The 21,972-nt window shown below is 45.9% G+C and overlaps 1 protein-coding gene and 1 long non-coding RNA gene across 15 annotated transcripts in view; one reads left to right on the forward strand and one right to left on the reverse strand.

The window, feature by feature from the left end:
* The window catches only part of RNF220 (ring finger protein 220), a 326,551-nt gene that overhangs the window by 289,028 nt on the left and 15,551 nt on the right, over window positions 1-21,972 (forward strand). For all 14 annotated transcript variants that reach the window (XM_083509604.1, XM_083509606.1, XM_083509608.1 and 11 more), the window contains one exon: window positions 21,051-21,159. In XM_083509604.1, the coding sequence (XP_083365730.1) occupies window positions 21,051-21,159 (109 nt within the window). The remainder of the gene's footprint in view (window positions 1-21,050; window positions 21,160-21,972) is intronic.
* The window catches only part of LOC310709752, a 43,015-nt gene continuing 21,069 nt past the window's right edge, over window positions 27-21,972 (reverse strand). The window contains exon 2 of the long non-coding RNA XR_014527675.1: window positions 27-124. This is a non-coding gene — a long non-coding RNA (uncharacterized lncRNA). The remainder of the gene's footprint in view (window positions 125-21,972) is intronic.

Here is a 21,972-nt window from a genome sequence, read left to right on the forward strand (position 1 = left end):
TTCTCCATCTCTTCTTTACGTCAGTCTTTCTTCTGTAGTCACAGAGAATATATTACATGCTGCTAGACCTTGCTGTACAGGTGCAAGTGTGGCTCAGCCATCTGGATGGGCAACCAAGCCTCAGCTAGGGAATTCAAGAGTTTAAGGAGAGTCTAGTCATCCTGACAATAGTTATTCTGTACTCAGGAAATCCAGCATGCAGCAGGTTAAGCAAGTCTAGTCAGTCAGTAATGACTGCAAGCTAGTCCAGCAAGTCAGAAACAGAATGCTGTAGCAGCAACTACTATCTTGATGGGCAGATGCTCAAGTTGTTGTGAATAGCTGAACCTTGTAGTAAGGCAAGTGTTTTGCTCCTTCGTTAATTCTTGTGGGACTGCTTTGTAAGGGTATTGGTGGACTGAAAGGGCTGTCACATGGAAGATGGGTCAAGTTTGTTTTCTCCTGCTCCAGATGATAGGACCGAAACCAATAGATTCAAGTTATAGGAAAGGAGAGTCCACCTAAACATCAGTAAGTACTTTGTGATGGTAAGAGCTGTTTGACAGTGGAACAGACTCCCTCAGAAGGTGGTGGACTCTTCTTCCTTGGAGGTTTTTAAGAAGAGGTTGGATGGCCACCTGTCATTGGTGCTTTAATTGAGATTCTTGCATTGTAGGGGGTTGAACTAGATGACCCTCAGATTCCCTTCCAACTCTACAATTATATGATTCTATGATTTAAGTTAAGAGGCTAGTGGGGAACATTTCTTGGGGGCCTTGTGAATGCACATAGAGGTTGTGTGGAAGAACTCCACAGGGAGTCTGTGTCTGCAAAGGAGCTAATTCCTCTGAGCATTCATCCTGAACTAATCTGGCAAAGTTGATAATAATGGATGAAAGCTTTTTGACCCATAATCCTGCCATATACTTTGTACACAGGGTCTCATCCTTCCTCAAACAGTTTCCTTCCATCTATTCTTGCCACTGGAAAAATTGTCCCAATTCATTGGTATATGAAACTTTGAGACCATAAAGTAGCACAGAGGTAAAATGAAGCAGCTGCAAGCCACCAGCTTTCCTTCTGTTTTTTCTTCCAAACAGCTTTCCCAGTCTTTTTTGGTGTTTCTCTGTCATTCCACAACAGCATCCACCATCACCTTTCCACCCAAGCTTTCTCTATAGCCTCTCCATTCATTCATTCCTAGGCCAACATGCTTCTCCTTCCTCCCACTATTCCAACTCCCATCCATCTCATTTTTAATATGGGATGCTTCCTTCTACTGAGTCAGGCGTCCATCTAGCTCAGCCAGCAACCCTAGGGCTTTGGACTGAATGCCAGGGATTGAACCTGGGATATTTTGCATGCAAAACATATGCTTCACCAATATATGATTGGAGGGGGATGGAGCAGGAGCAAGCCTTTTGGGATTATTTGGGCCTGTAGTTTCTGAAAAATAAACTACTCAAGAGCTATTAGTGGCTCTTGAACTTCAGCTTGGAATCCCTGCCCCAAGCCTTTCCTCTTGGAATCTAACGCCACTGCATCTTATTCTGCCATCAGAAACAATTCCTGCCTAGGAACAATTCTGCTCCTCCTCCTCTACAACAGCTTTTAAATTAGTTTAAGACTTGATGTTATGTTTTCCTTCTTTCAGTAGTATCTGCTTAGATCAGCCAACCTTTTCTGTCATTTCGGCCCTCCCTCCTGCATTACTGCTCCCTGAATCTTAGCAGTGGTGCTAAAACTAGCCCACCTGTGTGTAGGCTGCAAACTCGGCAACGGCTCATTTTCTCCTCCCTGAAGATGCGAGCCACGTTGCCTGGTGCCATCTTGAAATCAAGGCTTCCTGGGGTTAAGAAGCCAGCCTCTTAATTCAGAGTGCCAATGTTCAATTTTGCTTTCTGCCACCAAACTAGATTGCAGGCCAAGGAAAGAGTCTGGGTTAGTGCCCCACTGGGTCACCTCCCATTTGTTTTCCTCAATTTTGTGTTGTCATAAATTCATTCCAGCCCGTTGTGCTTGATCAGTTTATCTCTGTTGGGGCAGGGAGCCCTGCTAGCATGATATATGACATGAAACATTGTAGCCAGCCTCTCCATGAATCACTCCAGCTGTTTGTTGTCAGCATGAAAAGCAAACAGGCCAGGGCTGCCGAGTGTTGACTAGGATGAGCTCAGGTTGGGAAGAGACATGACGTATGAATGTTTATTTAATAATTCTCTAATATTTCCAGCGGAGTGTGGCTGTGCCTTCTGAGGTTGGGGGGGGGAGGGGGGCGGTTGAAGAGGAAACTCTAATCTGTCAGGGTGGGTCATAAATCAGGCAGACAAGATCATTAATCAGGAATGGAGCAAAACTAGAGGGAGGTGGGACTCGGCTGCCGTTCCCAAGAGCAAAGGGGCACGCTCTTCTTTTCCATAAAACAAATCTCATTTTGGATGCGGCTCCGGCTGTGTCGCTTACATAAGAGCAAAGCCAGGGCACTGGGCCAGTTAAGCAAGCGTGTGTGCTACCTTTGTCATAAGCCTTGGCAATTTGAGCTCGCCAAGCATTAAATCCCTTTATAATTATCTTCTTTATATAACTCTTCATGCTCCTCATGGTTGATTGGGTAAGGTGCTTGTTTGGTTTAGAAGAGGGTTTTAGAAAAGGGAGGTCAGTGTGTGTGTGTACACTCATGTGACAATCTTCTTCTTTCTTTCTTTTTTACTCAAATCCATTTTCTCGAATCCACTCCAAAAGTTAAGCTTTGGCATATTATCCTACAAGAATAGAAATGGTGTTCCAGAATTTGGCTCCTGAGATAAAACCAACTTTCTGGCTTTCATAGTCTGACAATTGCAGAAGCTAACTTCCTATGACATTGTTTAAAAACAAAACCCCATTTCTAGCTTTTAAGGATATGAAAAATGTTGCAGGTGATATCTGTCTACTCAGGTGCTGATGGGAGTCTCATGAGGACCTAGGGCTCCCATTCTGTCAGTAGAGGGAACTGAGCCATTTATAGAATCGTAGAATTCAGTGGAAAAATTGGGCTTTCTCCACTGAAATGATGGGGAAATTGTTCCAGGCAGGGGTGCAGCTATAGAGGACCGTTAGCTTGAAGAACAGATGATTGATTTAAAGTACGTGGCAGAAACGAGAGAAGTTCCTGCTGTGGAAGAATAAGAGTGGGGAAAGTCCCTGCCCTCTTTTCAAACTGTTCTGTAGCTTAAAGACCACCTCATTCCTTCTGTTGCACACTTTATACCATATTTCCAGACATTGCCTTCTCTGTTTGCTAATATTATAGTCCCTTGCAAGATTTCAGCAAAATTCTGTTCTCAGGAAATATCCAAATAGGACAAATGGAATAAATTGTATACAGCTAAACAGATGTATACAACTGTAATTATTTTGTCTCAATATAAAACTTTGGCTATTTTGACCAAACTGCGAGAGGCAGTGGAAGACAGGAGTGCCTGGTGTGCTCTGGTCCATGGGGTCACGAAAAGTCGGACACAACTAAACAACAACAACAATGTGTTCATTTAAATTATGGATGTGGGGGATGAGATGAGGCAAACTATTTAAAGGGACTGTTACTGTTTAAAAGGACACAGCCACTGGAGCATGGCAGATGCTGCCAAGTGTGCCTTAGAAAGCCACAGAGTTAATGCAGATTTTTAAGAGAACTCTGGGGATGGGGCCATGCCTCAGGGGAAGAGCATCTGCTTTGCATGTAGAAGGTCCTTGGTTCAGTCCCCGGCATCTCGCAGATAGGTCTGGGAGTAGCCCGTTTGAAACCCTGCAGAACCACTGCCAATCAATGTAGGCAGTCCTGAGCTAGCGGGCCAATGGCCTGACTCTTTATAAGGCAGCTTCCTACATGAGATATATTTGTGCTTAATTCAGCAAGTTGTTTCAGAGCAGAAAACTGGCTAATATAAAATTACCCAAGATGTTATCTGCAAGCAGTTCCCCATAAATGTTTTGGGATTAATAGGCTAAAATACAGAAAAAGCAGACACATGCCAAAAATAAATATTCACTAACACCACAAGCATAGCTGTTTACATCTGGAAATCCCAGTTGCCTGTTGAGTTTGTGACTCTGTTTGCAAAATGTAAGCCTCAGTTAGCCAAGGTCATTAACTGTTCAGTACTACTTCCTGCATTAATCATCTTCAGGGCATATGTAAAAGAATCTGTGGGTTTGGAGGAGAATTTAAGGCAACAGTAAGCCATTCACACTTGTGAGGGTTTGATTAGCTGCTTGTGCGTGAAAACGTGCTCCCTCAGAGTTTGTGCGACCCCACAAACCTCCGTGTGTGACGGAGCTCCTCAGACATGTCTGCTCTAGTCACTAGTAGAGTCCGACAGTGGCTGTCTGCGGAAGCGCTTCCAGCAAAGAAGTTCCTTAACGGAAACGCGTCTCCTGGACTCACGGCGTGACAGTTTCCTGCGAGGTGTGGGTCTCCCTATGGGAGACTCCGATACCTCCCCACTGTTCTCGCTGGAAGCCTCCCTGAGCCCTCCCTCCTGCTCGCATTCCCTCAGAGACCCACTCCTCCCCCTGCTGGTCCCTGCTTCAGCAGTTGAGTCTCTTTCATCCTGCCTGAGTCCCTCCACCACCTGATGCTCTGATGGCAGTTCCCTGACATCCACCTCCCCTCCAGGGCCCCCCTCACCCCCTCCCAATTCCTCCCCCCTGGGAGGTGAAGGGCTAAAACCCCGAAACGAATCTTCCTCATCTTCTGACGTCTCGAACAATTCTCTCCATCGATCGTCGTCCTGGCCAGCTGAATCCTCCTCCTCTTCAGAATCTGGGAACCCCTCCAACTCCTCTTCCTCGTCGGTGGTGGCAAAGTATTCCCTTCGGAACCTCGCTACAGGCTGAGGTTTACGTGGGAACCTCTGATGAAAAGTCTCTATTAAAACCTCGTCATTGACATCCTCTGCCCTAACCCAGGTGTTTTCCGACTCCGGTTCCCCTTCCCACATTACCAAATACTCTACTTGATCTCCCTTCCACCTGGAATCGAGGATCTCCGCTACATGGTAGCTGTGTTCCTTCTCCTCCATTGCTGGTCCCCTAGTGACCCTCCCCTCACTGTCTCCTCTATACGGTGACAGCAACGACCTGTGAAAAACTGGGTGCAGCTTCATGTGGTTCGGTAACCGGAGCCTGAAAGCCACTGGATTGACCTGCTGTATGACTTCAAACGGACCCAGCCTTTTGGGTCTTAATTTCTTACAACCTCCTTTGAATGGCAACCCTTGGGTTGACAGCCACACCTGGTCCCCCACCCTGATGCTTTCACCTTCCCTTCTGTTTTTGTCTGCCTGCCTCTTATATTCCTCCTTAGCCCTGTTTAAATTGAGTTGGAGCTGGCGATGGATCGCTTCCATTTCTTCCACGAACTGTTCTGCAGCTGGGACGCTCCAGTTCTCCCCCTCCCCCCCTGGGAAGGCTCTGGGATGGCACCCGTGATTAGCCAAAAAGGGGCTCATCCCCGTGGACACGTTCTCTGCATTGTTGTAGGCAAATTCTGCCAACGCCAACTTCTCCACCCAATCATTCTCTCTGTCATTAACATAACACCTCAAATATTGTTGGAGAACCCCATTTGCTCTTTCCGCCTGCCCGTTGGTTTCAGGATGACGGGCCGTCGAGAAATTAACCTCTACATGCAGTAAGCTCATGAGCTTCCTCCAGAACCTGGAAGTAAATTGTTTCCCTCGGTCTGAAACCACCCTCAAGGGGGCGCCATGCAACCTAAACACATTCTCTACAAACAATTTGGCGGTTTCTTCTGCTGTAACCGCATGTGAGCAGGCTATGAAGTGGGCCATTTTAGTTAACAGGTCTACTACAACCATGATGGCTGTTTTCCCTCTAGACCTTGGCAGATCAGTCATGAAATCTATTGCCACTGCTTCCCACGGTCTCTCAGGTGTGGGCAGTGGTTCTAATAAACCAGCCGGCGCCTGCCTCTCCCCCTTGGCTCTTTGGCATTGTTCACACCCTCTCACATACTCCCGCACATCTTCCCTGACCTTGGGCCACCAAAATTCCCTGGTAACCAGCCACATGGTTTTGTGTTGCCCAAAGTGCCCTGCTGTGGGGCTATCGTGCAGCTGCTTGAGTACCTTCTCCCTCAATTCCCCTTCAGGTATGTATAACGCTCCCTTATAATACAATGCCCCATTTCTCTCCTCAAAACCACCGGATTTGTCTTCCTCCCCTCTGAGATCCCTGAGTTTCCCCTGGGCGTATGCATCCTGCACCGTACCCTCTACCAATTCCCTTTGCCCCACCAAAGTCGCCCCACACACCCAGCGGTCCTCTGGAATGATATGGGTTTCTTCGGGTGCTCCCTCCCCCTCCAAATATTCAGGTTTGCGTGAGAGAGCGTCCGCCCTAACATTCTCTGGGCCTGGCACATAACAAATCTCAAAGTTAAATTTGGAGAACTCTTGGGCCCATCTCAACTGCCTTTGGTTGAGCACTCGCGCCGTTCTCCAGTACTCTAGATTTTTATGGTCCGTGCACACTTGCACTTTATGTTGTGCACCAACTAGCAGATGCCTCCATCTCCGGAACGCCTCATGAATAGCAAGCAGTTCTCGGTCGTACACCGTGTAGTTCCTCTCGGATTTGTTCAGCTTCCGCGAGAAGAAGGCACACGGACGCCACTCTGACTCCTCCTTCCCCGGCTGCAGAAGAAGCACCGCCCCTATGGCTCTGTCAGATGCGTCTGTTTCAACCCTTAGCTTCTTTCGTAAATCCACATGCAGAAGTTGTTCTTCAGAGGCGAAGGCCCTTTTCAGTTCCTCAAACGCTCGCTCCGCCTCCGCCGTCCATACAAACTTCTTTTTACTGCTGAGACAGTCAGTGATGGGCGCCGTCAGATGGGCGAAGTTGCGGATGAACTTACGATAAAAGTTTCCAAACCCTAGGAACCTCTGCACATCCTTCTTGGTTTTGGGTGTTTTCCATTCCAGCACTGCCTGTACCTTGCCGGGATCCATGGCCAATCCCTTGTCTGACAGGCGGTACCCCAGGAATTCCACCTCCTTGGTATGGAACCGACACTTCTCCAGTTTGACCCACAGCCTGTTGGCTTGCAGTCTGCTCAACACTTCTCTGACGTCTCTCACATGTTGCTCCTCATTCTCAGAATACACCAACACATCATCTAGAAAGGCAACGCAGTTCTTGTAGAGCAAAGGGCCCAGCACGTGGTTCATAAAAGATTGAAAACACGCGGAGCCTGCTTGTAATCCAAATGGCATAACGAGGTATTCAAACGCCCCCAAAGGGGTAAACATGGTGGTTTTCCATTCATCCCCTTTCCTTATGCGTATCAGGTTGTACGCCCCCCTTAGATCCAGCTTTGTGAAAATCTTTCCCTTCCTCACCCTGGTCAAAATATCATCAATTCTGGGCATAGGGAACGCCACCGGTTCAGTCACTGCATTCAGCCGCCTAAAATCACATACAAGTCTCGGCTTGTCCGCATTTTTTTTGTCCACAAAGAACACTGGGCTCCCCCCTGCTGCTTTGGACTCTCTGATGAAGCCTCTCTTCAGGTTCTTGTCAATGAACCCTCGCAACTCCTGCATTTCCCTGTCTGACATGGCATACAACTTGCCCACGGGAAGCTGTGCTCCTGGGAGTAAATTGATCTGACAATCAAAGGGTCTATGAGGTGGTAGTTGGTCAGCTTCCTTCTCGCTGAACACGTCGCTGAGATCCGCATACTGTGGTGGTACCTTCACCTTCCCCATTACTTCAGTCCCTGCTAGGGTGGCTTGGGCCCCTGCTGAACCCTTCTCCCCTTTGCAGTGTTCTAGGCAATGTGCTGAACCAAAGGACACCACTCTTTGATGCCAGCCAACCAGCGGATCATGTAGAGCTAGCCAGCTCATTCCCAAAATAATGGGAGCGCCTCCCAGGGTGGCCACATTAAACGCTATCAGTTCTGTGTGCCTTGCCACCCTCATTATCATTGGGACAGTCTGCAAGCGGACTCCTCCTCCCAACAACTCCCTGCCATCAATCGTGGTCACCTGCAGGGGGTTGCTTAAAGGGATGGTCTGTATCTGGTGTTCAGCAGCAAACTCCTTGCTCATAAAATTGCAGGAGCTGCCTGAGTCCAATAGCGCCTTTATTTTTAGGGGGTGCCCATTCTGCAGCTCTAGCGACACTTCAATCACTAGAGCAGGTCGAGGAGCTTCTGGCACGGGCACTTTCACTGCTCTTTGGCCTGGCTGCAGTGCCCCAATTGTGGCAACCAGGCGTTGGCTTTTACCTGCTCCGCTCCCCCTTCTTCTCCCCCCTCAACAGCTCCCACCATCCCTTGCCATTCCTTCCTCTGGGGGCAGACTCTGGCAAAGTGGCCTGGCTGTTGGCAGAGATAGCATTTCCGGGGGCCCTTTCCCTCCTTCTTAGCTCCCTCGCTGGTTTTTGAAAATGCGCGCGCGCGCGCTGTTCCGATTTCCATCGGCTCTGCCGGCGGGAAAGCTGGCTCAGGAATGTCTGGAATGCGGAACTCCTTCCAACGTTCCCCTCTCCCTTCCCGCCTCTCCAAGGCTCTTGCCTCCTGCCGCGCTCCTATGGTCAGCGCAGATTTGGTCAGCTGATCCATAGACTCCGCCCTGGGGCTCCGTGCCAGCTCGTCTTTCACCCCCGAAGAAAGACCTTCTTCAAATAGCATTTGAACGGGTGCCGCCGATAAATCCCAACTCAGTCTGTGAATCAGCATGGTAAACTCAGTCCAATATTCACGGACAGATCGACTTCCCTGCTTACAAGCCATTAGCTGTCTGCGCACCACCCCTTCCTCAATATCGCTGGAAAACATGATATCCATTGCACGAAAGAACTTCATTGTGTCCTTTAGTATGTCATTGTGCGTTGCCATTAGGGGTCGAACCCAGTCTCTAGCCCCTTTCTCAAGATGCCCAATTACAAAAGCAACTCGCGATTCCTCATCAGGGAACTCATCGAACTGCACATTAAGGGCATATTGCATCTCTGTCCTAAAAGCATGGTAGTCCTTGGGGTCCCCCCCAAATTTCTGCACCAATCCTGGTACCTTTCTGGGGAATTGCGTGGCTCTCCCCTTCTTGTCTGCATCCTGAGCCCTTCTCTCCTCCAACCTCGCCGTCTGCAGGGCCAGTTGAACCTCCAACGCTCGGTATCTATCTTCCAAGCTTGGACCAGCTCCAGCACCTGCTCCTCCGGTTCCGGTTGGTTCGCTCATGATGCCTTCTCTTGCACAGGCAGCGTACAAAGACTGTCGGACTGCTGTGAGGGTTTGATTAGCTGCTTGTGCGTGAAAACGTGCTCCCTCAGAGTTTGTGCGACCCCACAAACCTCCGTGTGTGACGGAGCTCCTCAGACATGTCTGCTCTAGTCACTAGTAGAGTCCGACAGTGGCTGTCTGCGGAAGCGCTTCCAGCAAAGAAGTTCCTTAACGGAAACGCGTCTCCTGGACTCACGGCGTGACAGTTTCCTGCGAGGTGTGGGTCTCCCTATGGGAGACTCCGATACCTCCCCACTGTTCTCGCTGGAAGCCTCCCTGAGCCCTCCCTCCTGCTCGCATTCCCTCAGAGACCCACTCCTCCCCCTGCTGGTCCCTGCTTCAGCAGTTGAGTCTCTTTCATCCTGCCTGAGTCCCTCCACCACCTGATGCTCTGATGGCAGTTCCCTGACAACACTATTTTACTGTTAAAAAAAAAGGTGGATGCTACTAGTGTGTCTGGTACAGGATTTGGCATCCTATAAACTTGGGCAATTATTCATGATTTGGGGGGGGGGGAGTTTCATGGTAGCCCAGAGTAGGTTTACACTAATGGTGTAATACACCATCTGCTGTAATTTCTCTTCAAGCAGAGTTCTAGCCTAGCATACGGAAGAGATCAACCCCATTTACCTTTCTCAAAAGCATTTTGAGTTCTTAGTTGCAGTTTTCCTTGGGATCCACTTGAGAGAAAAAACTCCAGCACTTCTGAAGAGTAGGGCACCTAGTGTGGGAGGCCAAATCAATTCTCCAAGGTAGCACAAGCAGTAGGACTTTCACTGCAGACTTTCAGGGGCAATAGAGAAACAAGTGAATCACACCCACCCACACCCCTTGCTAGGGCTCTTTAGCACATAGTTATTAGACATTAAAATGAAGAAGTTGGATCACCCTCATGGTATGAACTAAGCTGAAAGTTGTAACCCTTTGATAATAGATATATTGCTTTTATATCCTCCCCTTTTGAATTAGATGCTTTGTATTTGCTATTGGTTTTATTTAAACAAATTAAGTTTAAAAAATTGCTAAAATGTGTCCTTGAACTCATGCTTGTCTGGATGGGGGATAGAGAGGAGAAAGTGAGGGAGTTTAGAAACTAAACTGCTGCACATTGGTAAAATGTACATTTGTTCCTTCACTCACTTTTGTCTCTGCTGCTGCCTACCACTGGCATGTGACCCCCGGAAGGTTTCCCAGAAGGGATGCGGCCCTCAGGCTGAAAAAGGTTCTCACCCTTGCACCAGGGTCTTTTGCAGCACCTGGTGTGCTGTTACATGGAGCATGAAGCACTGGAGAGCGCCACCCTTCCCTCACCCTACATCTGGAATACTTCCTGCTGGCCCAAGCAATAAGTAGATTTAAAGGGGAAGTGGGTGACTGGATTGTACAGAGGAATGGGTTGGAAGGAATAAACTGAGAATTCTTTAGCTTGGATTCTAGTCTGAGTTTGAGAATAATTCAAGTCTCCTAAGGCTCACTTCTTCTTTGGTCAGATTCAAACCCTCCAAAACTTCTATCCATACGAGTTCCAGAACTATGGATTTCCCTGGCATCTCTATTCCTGGAGACCACTACTGTAATCATAATTTCTGTGGGAATCTAATGTCGCTCCATGCATGTTCCACAGTACTTACTGAAGTTGATTGTATTGGGAGTATTTAGGGTTTAGATGGACTATGGCCAGAGTAGAGGTTCAAGCAGTCGGTTGAGAATGCAAACAGGTGCACAGGATTTAAAAATAAAGTAGACTGTATGACACTGCTAGTGGCAAGTGGCATTCCACTCCCAACCCATGTTTTGTGGACTTGACGTGTATTTTACTCTTATTCTATTGTTATTTTCAGGCATTGTACATTTCGGAATTGTATTTCTCAAAGTACAAGAGTCTTCATGTATTTTTGCAAAGCTGCCTATCAGTCCACCTCCCCTACAGCAATACCTTTACATTTTGTGGATCTTTTGATATGATTTCATTTATTCAAAGGAATTCCCTTTCAAAAGGTTTTAATTGTCTGGAAATGCCCTTCACTTTTGGATTTTCCTCCCTCTCCCCCAAACACATTGAACCCCTGGCGTTCAGGTATCTTTTCGATCCTATTTTCCCCCCTCCGTTATTTCAAAGTTTCAACAATGCTGTTAACTTTAATTTGTAGAGTTGCTCCCTGCAAGTGAAAAATCGATGGGGGGCTATCACAGTGTGAAATTCGACTGTCAGTCTTGAGCTTATGGAGTGAGTAAGACATCTTAGAAGGGGGAAAAATCACAGTCTGTGCAGTGCTCAGCTGGGCTATTTCAAAGAGAAGGCAAGGCTGATGGGCCGTTGGAGAGTATTTCAGTTAGATGGATGATGATTCTCTGTGAAATACTGGAGTTAGCCTACAGGTAAGGGAAACCAGAGGTTAGAAAATACAACTAGTTTCCCCTGAAGAACTAAATTACACCTTGGGAACCTTGAGCCGTGTCATACAAGTACAAAAACCTGTCCCTAAAATTGGCCATTGCCTCTTAACAACAACCAGTAACAAATTAGTCATCATAACTTGCAGTGTTTCAGTTTTGCTCCCTTGTAAAGTTTATAATAAGCTCTTTGGGGCAAGTATTCCATCAAGTGTATACAGCACCTTAAAATGATTTGTGTGCTTCAGTATAGGATTTGTGTGTTGTACATGACCACAGCGTAACTTAAGATGATGGGCTCAGTTCTGAATCTTGGCCATATAAGTTGCTGTTTCCTCTGACAGCCTTCCATGCCAGTACAGGGGCAGATTGCATATCTGACAGCAGAAAATGGTACCCAAGAGACAGAATGAACACTAAAAAAGAAGCTCTGAGCTGCATGAATCGCATGTCCTTTCCTTGCATTGTATGATATCTATTCTTATATCCTGGCTCAGAAGTCTGCACAACTCTGCTCCCTTCTAGCACAGCAATGAGAAGATCAGAAGCACCCACTTCTTTCTTCCACCTAGCTGTGACCTGCCATTTCATCCAAACCAGGGTAAACTGCGATTGGTTTAAACCTGGGGGTGAGAACATTTCCCCCAAAAGTGAGTGGGCAGGGCAAGATGCAAAAGTAACAGCTGCATCTCTTACTTTTGTACAGTAGGCGACATTCCTACTGCATGGAAGTCTGAGGTTTCTATACACACCACAGACACCCCTCTATCCAGGTAAGCAAGCAAGAGCACATTCCACCCAGGCAGAAGCACTCAAGGAGGGTGTGAGCACAGTTGGTAAGGGATGTAGCCTTGGGAAAACTCCTGAGAGCTGGGTAAATATGCCTGGAGGGCTACATTTGGCCCATGGGTCTGAGGTTCCAAACAGGTGAGGATCAGAAACTAAGATTTTAACTTGGCTTGTTTGGGAAAATAATAACAGTTTGGATAAAAAGGAAGTCGAGGCTTCCAAACTGCTCCTTGCAGTCATGCCAGAAAAGGAAGGTGGGGAAGGGGGAACTCATAAACCTGAGGCTTGTTCACATACCACTAACCTATGATTTAGTTAATGTTACAGCCAGATACAGCACTATTGCAGCCCAAGAACGCATGCACACAGAGCTCAAATTAAGGGAGGAAAAGGTCAAACTGGTGGAGTCCTGTTCCATTCTGATCTCTTGTGTTGTAGCTGCCCATTCTCTTCCCATTTGAGGATAAATGTGATGAAGCAAAACATGCAGAGTTGTGGGGTTTTTTTTAGTGAAGCATTGTAAATTAACATTTTTACCATGTAAATTTACACTGGCTCCAAAAAAATGTGTGTCTGTTACTATCACCAAAATTAATGTGGCCTTAGTTTTACTATATTTTGCCCCTCTCCTATTAAAAGGCAGCTTCCTAAGGGCTAGAAGTGTGCTGTTTTTTGCAGAAATCTCAAATTTTCAGGCCATTGAAATCTGCACCATTCATCTCTGCCTTGCACATCCAACTTTAGCTTGGTATAAGGTGGTTACTGGAGTTTTGCTCAGATCTTCTCCCTTTCAGTGGTTCATATTTAAGAATAATAAGAGCACAAGCTTCATCTTAATAGAAAGGCTTTTGTTGATTATTTGGGTGTTGTCTGTCTCCATGCACAACTCTCAACATAGCAATAATAGAGCAGTCTGGTGGCAGCCTTCCTTCTTCCTCAGAGGTAGCTGTCAGGAGAGCAAGTTGATGTCTCTTCTGATATGGGTCTCTGTGCAAAAAAAATTAAGCCGTTGTGCAGGATTTAGATGCATTTCCTCAAAGTAGTACTTCTCTTGTTGGGAAATTGCATTTCCTCATCATTCAATGAAAATAGGCAGTCATTTTTTCTGCACCGCTAGTGCTTCAGATATAAAATACCCTTGATAATTGCTGGTGGTGAGCAGCACAAGTCCTTATCTTTCATTCCTGTTATTTTGTGGCCTTTTTTCTTTAGATTTTAATTTGCTAGAGAACAAATGTTCCCATCGTGTAGCACTGAAATGCAGAAGTTTATGTAAGAGTTCAATTGTTTTTCAAGGTGATAGACACCAGCAACACTGCCCTTTCCTCCTGCGGTAATGCCTGCCCATTTTATGAACATTTTTACTTACATTTATTCAGTTATTTAGTTCTGTGAATGATTTCAAGTTATTCAATGCATGTCTCTACCCTTCTTTTTTGTTTTTAAAGTAGGGAAGAACACAATTACAGAGTTCCTATGAAGCAACACGCACACAAAGTGGAACAGGCACTTCTGGTCACCAGCTGCTTGTCAAATTTAGAGTTAGTTGTTTGCCAACTATCTTGTAGATGCATGATTGCCCGGATTATGCATAAGAACTTCAGTGCAAGCTTAGCCTTTCGGTACCCTCCTCCTGAAATAAATTAACAAAAATCCTTCTCGGTGGCTAACAGATCTCCACATCCCTGCTGATTCTTCTAATCGTGCTGACTCGGAAACTTCTTACTGCTTTCATTGATTGTTGGTGCCATCTGTCTGCAGTTTGATGGGGCCAGGCACGTGAGTCCCGGAGGCAGAGAAGGCCGAGTGCCAACTCCCGGACTCACTCTCTGGTTCTGCAGAGACATTTTGGGCTCCATGTCAGTGAAGGGATGGGGGGCGTGAAAGCAGCATAATGAATTCTTCTGTAGGGAAAATCTTTGGGGAATCGTTACCAGGTCCTAGCTAAATGTAGCTTAGAATGCCTTCTTGTGGCAGTAAGCTTCCCCTCCATGCCACTGTGATAGAGCATGCAAGTGTAAGAAGAATAATTCCTCTGCGGAGTAGAGCAACGCAACATGTTTGCTTTGCATGAAGATTAAATTAGTTAACAGAACTCCAAACTTGGCAAGCAGCTGGTGGCATTAACAAATTGTGCAAGCAAGTATAAAATAGAGGCACTTGTGACGCAGAGGGCCTCTGCTTTGCAGACGCGCACCCTTGCATGCAACTTCTTCCAAATTTTCAGCTTAGAACATGGAAATTAGGCCACAGAACACTACATTATTCATAACTTGGCAACCAGGAGCTAGGGCATGTTGCCAAACTAAGTCACCCACTGAAAGTACAGGTGAACAGCATTCTTAATATATTGTACTACAGAAATGCACTATTATCAAGATGGGAGGACACTCCTCTCGGAGAACAATATATTAGCATCCCTGCCAATTCCTCAATAGAGGCAGCATTCCTGCACAGAATTCCAAGTCAGCCTTTTTCAGAGAGGTTCGTCTAAAAAGATACATAACTGAAGACATTTCTGTCTGCAGCCGGAAAGCCAGCTCCTTTGTTGTAAGAAAATAATGGGGAATTTTGTCATTTCACCTCAATTCGATAATTTAGCTGTTAATCCACTTTCCCCCATTTGAATTAGACTGGAGTAATCCACACCTATTTTAATTTGTATGTGAGGAGAAACTTTGGTCTTTCTCATTCATACATTCTCTTTTGTGTTTGCCACTGCCTTCCACTTTGTTGATTCTGTTATGCCAGTTAAGTACCAAGAGGGCATGTGTGCACTTGCACCTTGTTTGCTTGTTTTGTGCAAAACTGAGGGATTAAAAGAAAAAAATAATATCTATAAAAGGCTAAGTTGCTGAGTCACTCTAACATGCTGGAAAAGAAATTAAGGCAATTTTAAATTCTCAGCACACACTTTTCAGACTGCTTGTCAGTATAAATGATGTAGAAATATTTAATGTGCTTTGGTGGTGCAAGTAAAGAAGGAGTAGATTCTTCTTGGTCTCCAAGTACCTGGTAATGCTGCTGCAGACACACCCTTTTGGGGTTGTTGATCACTCCAGAAAAAAGAGGAAATGGAGGTGTCCAGTTAATGGTTAAATCCTGGGATCACTTATGCCACTTAGGCAGAGTAGGCAGTGAGGATGTTTTGCTTCACTGAGTGGTCCTGACAAAGATTTGACTTTGATCCCAGATAGAGGGAGCAGAGAAACAAACTGGAGCAGCCCAGCTTTTAAAAATTCCCCATTCTCCTTTGAAGGGAGACATAAGAGCCCCTGTCACATTTCCCAGAGAGACACCTTAATTACCTTTGTGCTTTTGAATACTTTTTGGGAAATACATGACTGCTTGGCTTGGCTTACATGAAATGATTGGGGCAAGTTGCCAATTTCCTTTGCATGGTGTAGTTTTCTGATTTTGTGCAAATCTGAGGGATCAAAATGAAAAACCCAGGCACTTTTCAACACAAATAGTTACAAGCCCAGCCAGTAAAGAAATGAAAGTATCGAGGAGGCAGTAGGGTTGTGCCCCTGTGCACAGTTCTGGAGGTTCTCCTGAACCACCCTCCAGCCATTTTTTTATGGCGGGGCGATGAAGATACTGCACAAGCGGAAGCCCTTCTGTGACAGGGCTCCTTAGGTGGATCCTGCCCTGACTTTTTGTTGCAGCAGCCTAACGATATTACTCCTCTGGAAATAGTTTTTACCAATTCTCCACCAGGCATATTTTCTAGCACATTTGTCCTTGTGCATGCATAGCTGTCAACTTTTCCCTTTTCTTGTGAGGAATCCTATTCGGAATAAGGGAATTTCCCTTAAAAAGGGGGAAAAGTTGACAGCTATGTGTGCATGTGATTCAGCTGTAGGGACATCTAGTAGTGTGTGTCAGTAGTTTACTAATTGTTGCTACTACTACATTAATTTTGTATGCCACTTTCCCACATAGATGTACTGTCCCTTAGTGTTGCATTACAGGTTGACTGATTTTTCTCTCACAGGTTTATGCCCCCACTTATTCTGGAAATGACAATCTATTGTGCATCTCTGCTCAAAAGCAGTTCATCATCTCATAATTTTATTGTGAACAATACTTTCTTTTGGCGGAGGGTTGCTTTGGATGCATATCTTTTATTTAACATAAAGTTCCAGGAAACAGTCCTGTATCTTAGCATCTATTTCTCGCCGCTAGAAAGAACAAGAGCCTGTGGGTTGTATGAGAAAACCTGAATTTTGCCTGAATTCTTAGACTCCTGAACACCAAAATAAATGATTGTGTAAAGAGCGAAAGGTCCAAGATTTCAGGTGTCGGAAGTAGCCTATGAAGTTTTATTGGTGTTGGATATAATCAGTTCTAAATGTGTTTTACAAGGGACATATAAACAGCAGGGCTATAAAATTTATGGAATGTTATGTACAGTGTGACTATTTATGAAGAGGAAGGAAATTTGTATTCTGTTGAAATAAACTGGAGAGGGAAGATGGGAAGGGAATTTTTTGAAGCAAAACTGGGAAGAAGACTACAACAATGAGACAGCACACACACACACACACACACACACACACACACACACACACACGCACACACACGTGCTCATATCAGACCCTGGTTAAGAAGAACAAATAATAATTAGAGGGGCACTGTGGTCATGGCCCTTTCTGAGTTGCTAGACCTGCAGATTTGTGGAAGTAGCAAAACTTTCCCTTTTGGTTATTTTATGTTTTGTTTTTCTCCCAGCGGCACACCAAGGCAGAATAAGGTAAACAGCCTGTTGCGTCGTCCTCTGTACATTAGGTTTGGGAGTGGGGTGGAGGTATTTTATTCTATGATTCTGCTCTAGTGCTTGACATTCCTCATTTGATTCAGTCCCAACTTCTGGTGTGAGACAATTCTCACAGGCTAAAAATTTAATATATTTCGTTTGATAGGTTTTAAGTTTCCTTCCTTCCCATTTTGGTGTCTCTCTGTTCTTGGAGTCTTCCGTCTCCCCTCACAAAGTCCTGCCTGTTTCTGCCCTCTCTTTTCCAACTTCTTCTGCCAGAGGCCCAGATTCCCTTCCAGGCAATCTTCCTGGGGTGTGTACAGTAGGCTAATTTCTACACAAACTCTCACAACTACCTCTGTCCTCCATCCAGGCAAGCAAGAGACATAATCAGAGTTCATGGACGAATTCCAGCTAGCAGGGGTGGTGAGGGCTGTGGCCTAGAGAGGGTTCCCAGGCGGGAGGTTTCCCACCCCTGCAATAAAGGAATAAAACACTTCTGAATATGATAAAGAAAGCTGGCAGCATTAACTGGCCATTCCTGCAGTGGGAATGAAGGGATAGTCTCTTTCTGAAGCCAGTTACTTATTCTGCCATGTTAAAGCCTGACTGAACCTTCCATGCTGGGGCAGCTATGTGGACTGTGGTGTGCTGGCTGAGCTGGAGTAGAGTTAGTACTTTTTCAGGCTTACTCTATGTCCCCTTCTCAGCTTTGTTAATAAATGTATATTTAACAATGTCTGGAGCATATGAAGTGATAATAACTAAATCAATACCTCCCTCATTGATTGTCCAGGATCCCTCCAGCGTGACGCATGTGGCAATGCAGTAATTTTCCAGCTAACTAACACCCTGATCTACAGCCTCACTATTGATTGGCCATTGTATTGGGCAGGCACTGAGTGTTGTTGCTTATGCCTCTATTCTGCCTCCTTCTCTGATTCATTCGTTTATCACTGGACAGGGATGATCATCTGAGAGACTTTCACAAACTGTCCAGCGAGGGGAAGCCCATTAGACTCCTATAAACAAACCATTTCATGTCATTGCCTGCCTCTTCCTGACCAAGGTCTAATTTCTGTTGGTTGGTAGTGTGGTTTGTTATGATTGGAGTTGCTGCCCAACTCACCTGGCTATCAGTTGCTCGTTTCCTTAGTGGCTCCCCACTTGTGGAATGCTCTCCACAGGGACACTCACCTGGCACCTTCATTACATATCTTTAGGTGCCAAGCAAGAACATTCTTCTTCTTCCAGACCTTTGGCTAATTAAATAATCTACAGCCTTTTAAACTGGATGGAATAGTAATTGTTTTTGTTTGTTACTATGGAATGTATTCTTGTGCTTTTATATGGTAAACCACCCTGTTATCCTTGAATGAAGCAGTATACAAGTATCATCACCATCACCAAATAACATTGGTTTCAGATATCTTACTTAGATTCCTGGAGAGGTGAGCTGGCCTAAGCTATGTTATAGTATTGTTCCTGCTAGATGTCTTTGCTCTTGATACTTGAAATCATGGCTTAGCCTACCCCATGGGTCGGCAGACTAAGGCCTGTGGGCCAGATCAGGCCCAATTGTCTTCTAAATCCAGCCCACGGATGGTCCAGGAATCACTGCGTGGATTTCCAGCGTGTGTGTTCTTTCCCCCTCTCTCCCTCTCCCTCACATGGTGGCGGTGGCACCTCCTCCCTCCCTCCTGGCTTCTCCCCACCCTGCCTAGAGGAGGAAGGGGGGCTGTGCTTTGTTGGTGGCAGCCCCTCTCTGGAGCCCTTTCATGCACCACTCATCTTCCCACCACCACCGCTCACAAGACACAGGAGTCGCAGTTGGCTGAGCGCCCCTCTCGAGCGGACTCCATTTGAAGCAGCCCCTCTCTGGAGTCCTTTCACGTGCTGCTCATCGTCCCTCGTTCATTCCTCCCCCCCCAAAAAAAATAGTCCAGCCCCCCACAAGGTCTGAGGGACAGTGGACCGGCCCCCTGCTGAAAAGGGTTGAGGACCCCTGGCTCACCCAATTCTGGTACAGTGGTACCTCGGGATGCGAACGGGATCCGTTCCGGAGTCCCGTTCGCATCCTGAACGCAACATAAGCCGCAACGATGCATGTGCGCGGGTTGCATTTTGCTGCTTCCGCGCATGTATACGCGACGTCATTTTGAGTGTCTGCGCGAGCGGCGAAACCCGGAAGTAACGTGCTCCGTTACTTCCGGGTTGCCGCGGAGCACAACTCGAACGCGCTCAACCCGAAGCACATTCAACCCGAGGTATGACTGTACTGAGAGCTACATTTGTTAAAGTAGCAAACAGAATGGAACAATTGGTATCTGCAACAAAATGTAGCAGTGTGGAATGCTCCTGTTCAAGGTTCCAGCTTTCCAGCCAACCACACAATTTTCTAGGATACTCCGTTATCCTTCTTCCGTCTTTTCAACACCCCCACCCAGTCACACAGTTGGTGAGCCATGCCAGGTGCACTGGTCATACACCATCATCATTGGGTTGTTCTTCCAAGGTTTCCACTTTGTTTCTCAGGTCTACGTTTTTGTACCTCGGCAAACATTGGGGTTTCCCAAGTCTTCTGATGCCTCCCTCTACTGCCATTTTGTCTGCACTTTGAATCTACACTTGGACTATGAGTTTGCTGTTAGTATCTAAGATAAGGATCCTGTTTGGCTATAGAGGTTGGTTGGTTTCTCCTGGAGTCTATGCCCAAGCCATGCACTTAGTTCCCACCAGAATGGGTATTTGCACTTCTTAGGCTGTATGTGTACTCAAGTAACAGAGTAATCTGTGGTTGCTTGGCTCTCTGTCATCATTCACAACTTGATTTATAATATTCCCCGGTTGACAGGGCAGTGGCTGTTTTGAGGAGAGAGAAAATGAAATGCTAGACTAAAGAAACATAATTGTTTTGTGTGGCATAAATGTCAATTTATCCGGTTTATTTCGTTTCCTTCATTCTAATTGCTATATTTGGGTTTGGATGCTTCTGCAAGGTTTGCAGTTACTGATATAATATATGGGTTGCTTTTTCTATGCATTGTCAAAATGTGGCAGAGATTTTAATGCTAATAGCCGAGTTGCGCAAACTAAAACTTCTTGTTACAGCTACGTCCCCTTAGCTAGAACATTCCAGTGTTCAAGCTTCATGGGGGCATCTGGGATCTTGCTGCTTTCCCTCAGCCTTTTTTCTATTGCATACCCCATGGGTATGTTGCAGGCGTTGCACAACACTACACTTTCAGATGTGCCCGTCCCCCTCGTTTATGTTAATTTGGCATCATCTTGCTCGGTCCTCTTGGAAAAGGGACCAACACAATTTCAATACAGTGGTACATTGGGTTACAAACGCTTCAGTTTACAGACTCTGCTAACCCAGAAATAGTACCTTGGGTTAAGAACTTTGCTTCAGGATGAGAAGAAAAATCGTGTGGCGGCGGTGGGAGGCCCCATTAGCTAAAGTGGTACCTCAGGTTAAGAACAGTTTCAGGTTAAGAACGAACCTCCAGAACGAATTAGTTTGTGATCATGCATGCTCTCATGCTCTCTCACCTCCTCTGGAAATACTATATGGCATTGATCCACTAGGACTGGGTTCGTGTATTCTGTACCCTGCTCCTTGACCTTTGTTCTTAAACCTGGTGGCTAAAGTTGATTCTCAAGCCTCAGGCAGTCTCTGCTGCTTTGATTCTATTTCTTGAGTTACTTTTACCAGGAACCAACATGCAAGCTGCCATCATGTGGCTTTGCTCTACAACATTTGGCACATATGAAATCGGTGATTTTTCCCCCTCTTAAGAATTCAGCCAGCCCTGACTTTCTCATCTATTTTAGGATTACAGAAGACTCAGCAGTGACAACGTTTGAGGCGCTAAAGGCTCGTGTCCGCGAATTAGAAAGGCAGCTTTCCCGTGGGGACCGCTATAAATGTCTCATTTGCATGGTGAGTAGCTTGCCAGTTGTGGTCATGAATAAGAAAATGACTCTGTACCTCTGCCTGCCCTATAGGAAGGTGGCACAACTGGTGTGGAGAAACGAAAACCTTGTCTTTTGTCCCTCGATTCTGGATGAAAACGGCACAGCTCGGGAATATGTTTCAATGTGTGCTGCTGTGGTGTGGGCGACATATTGGACCCTGCAGATCTCCCTGTGTCCATGTTCCTGTCTCCCTGCATATACTGTAGGGTTAGAATACGGCCTATTAGCCAAACTCTTTCAAAGTTGCTGATTGTCTACTACACCCTGATGAGGAGTGCCTTGGCTCTTATGATTCACTTACTAAAGTGCTGAAGCGCCCTCTAGTGGCTTGGCGTCTGTAACTTTTTACATCTCTGGTTGCAGGGATGCTGGTATCTTTCCTTCAAATTGTGTCTCTATTTAAGCCCCTCCAAGCTCCCCTCCCCAGGAATAATGGTATCACTTGTCAGGTAGATACTGGGAAGTGTGTGTGTTTCTCCTATTAAATTTTGAATATGATTCCCTTTTCGGCCCTTTTAAAGCAGGGATGGGGCATTGGTAGCCTTCTGTATGTTGCAGGACTGCAACACATATCATCCTAAGTTGGCTGGAGATGATGGGACTTGGAGTCCAACACTCCAAAGGTTTGCCACCACTGCTCTAAAAGGGTATTGCTACTGGCACTGTAATTGCATAGTTTTAATATACTTTTGTGTCGTCGTCCCCAATAAAAAAAAATAAAATAAATGTCAACATTACTTGCAGATCATTTGGGATAGAAAGGATATAGATATTTATA

The sequence above is a fragment of the Podarcis liolepis genome, assembly GCF_965112155.1.
Source record: "Podarcis liolepis genome assembly, chromosome: 6".
NCBI lineage: Eukaryota > Metazoa > Chordata > Lepidosauria > Squamata > Lacertidae > Podarcis > Podarcis liolepis.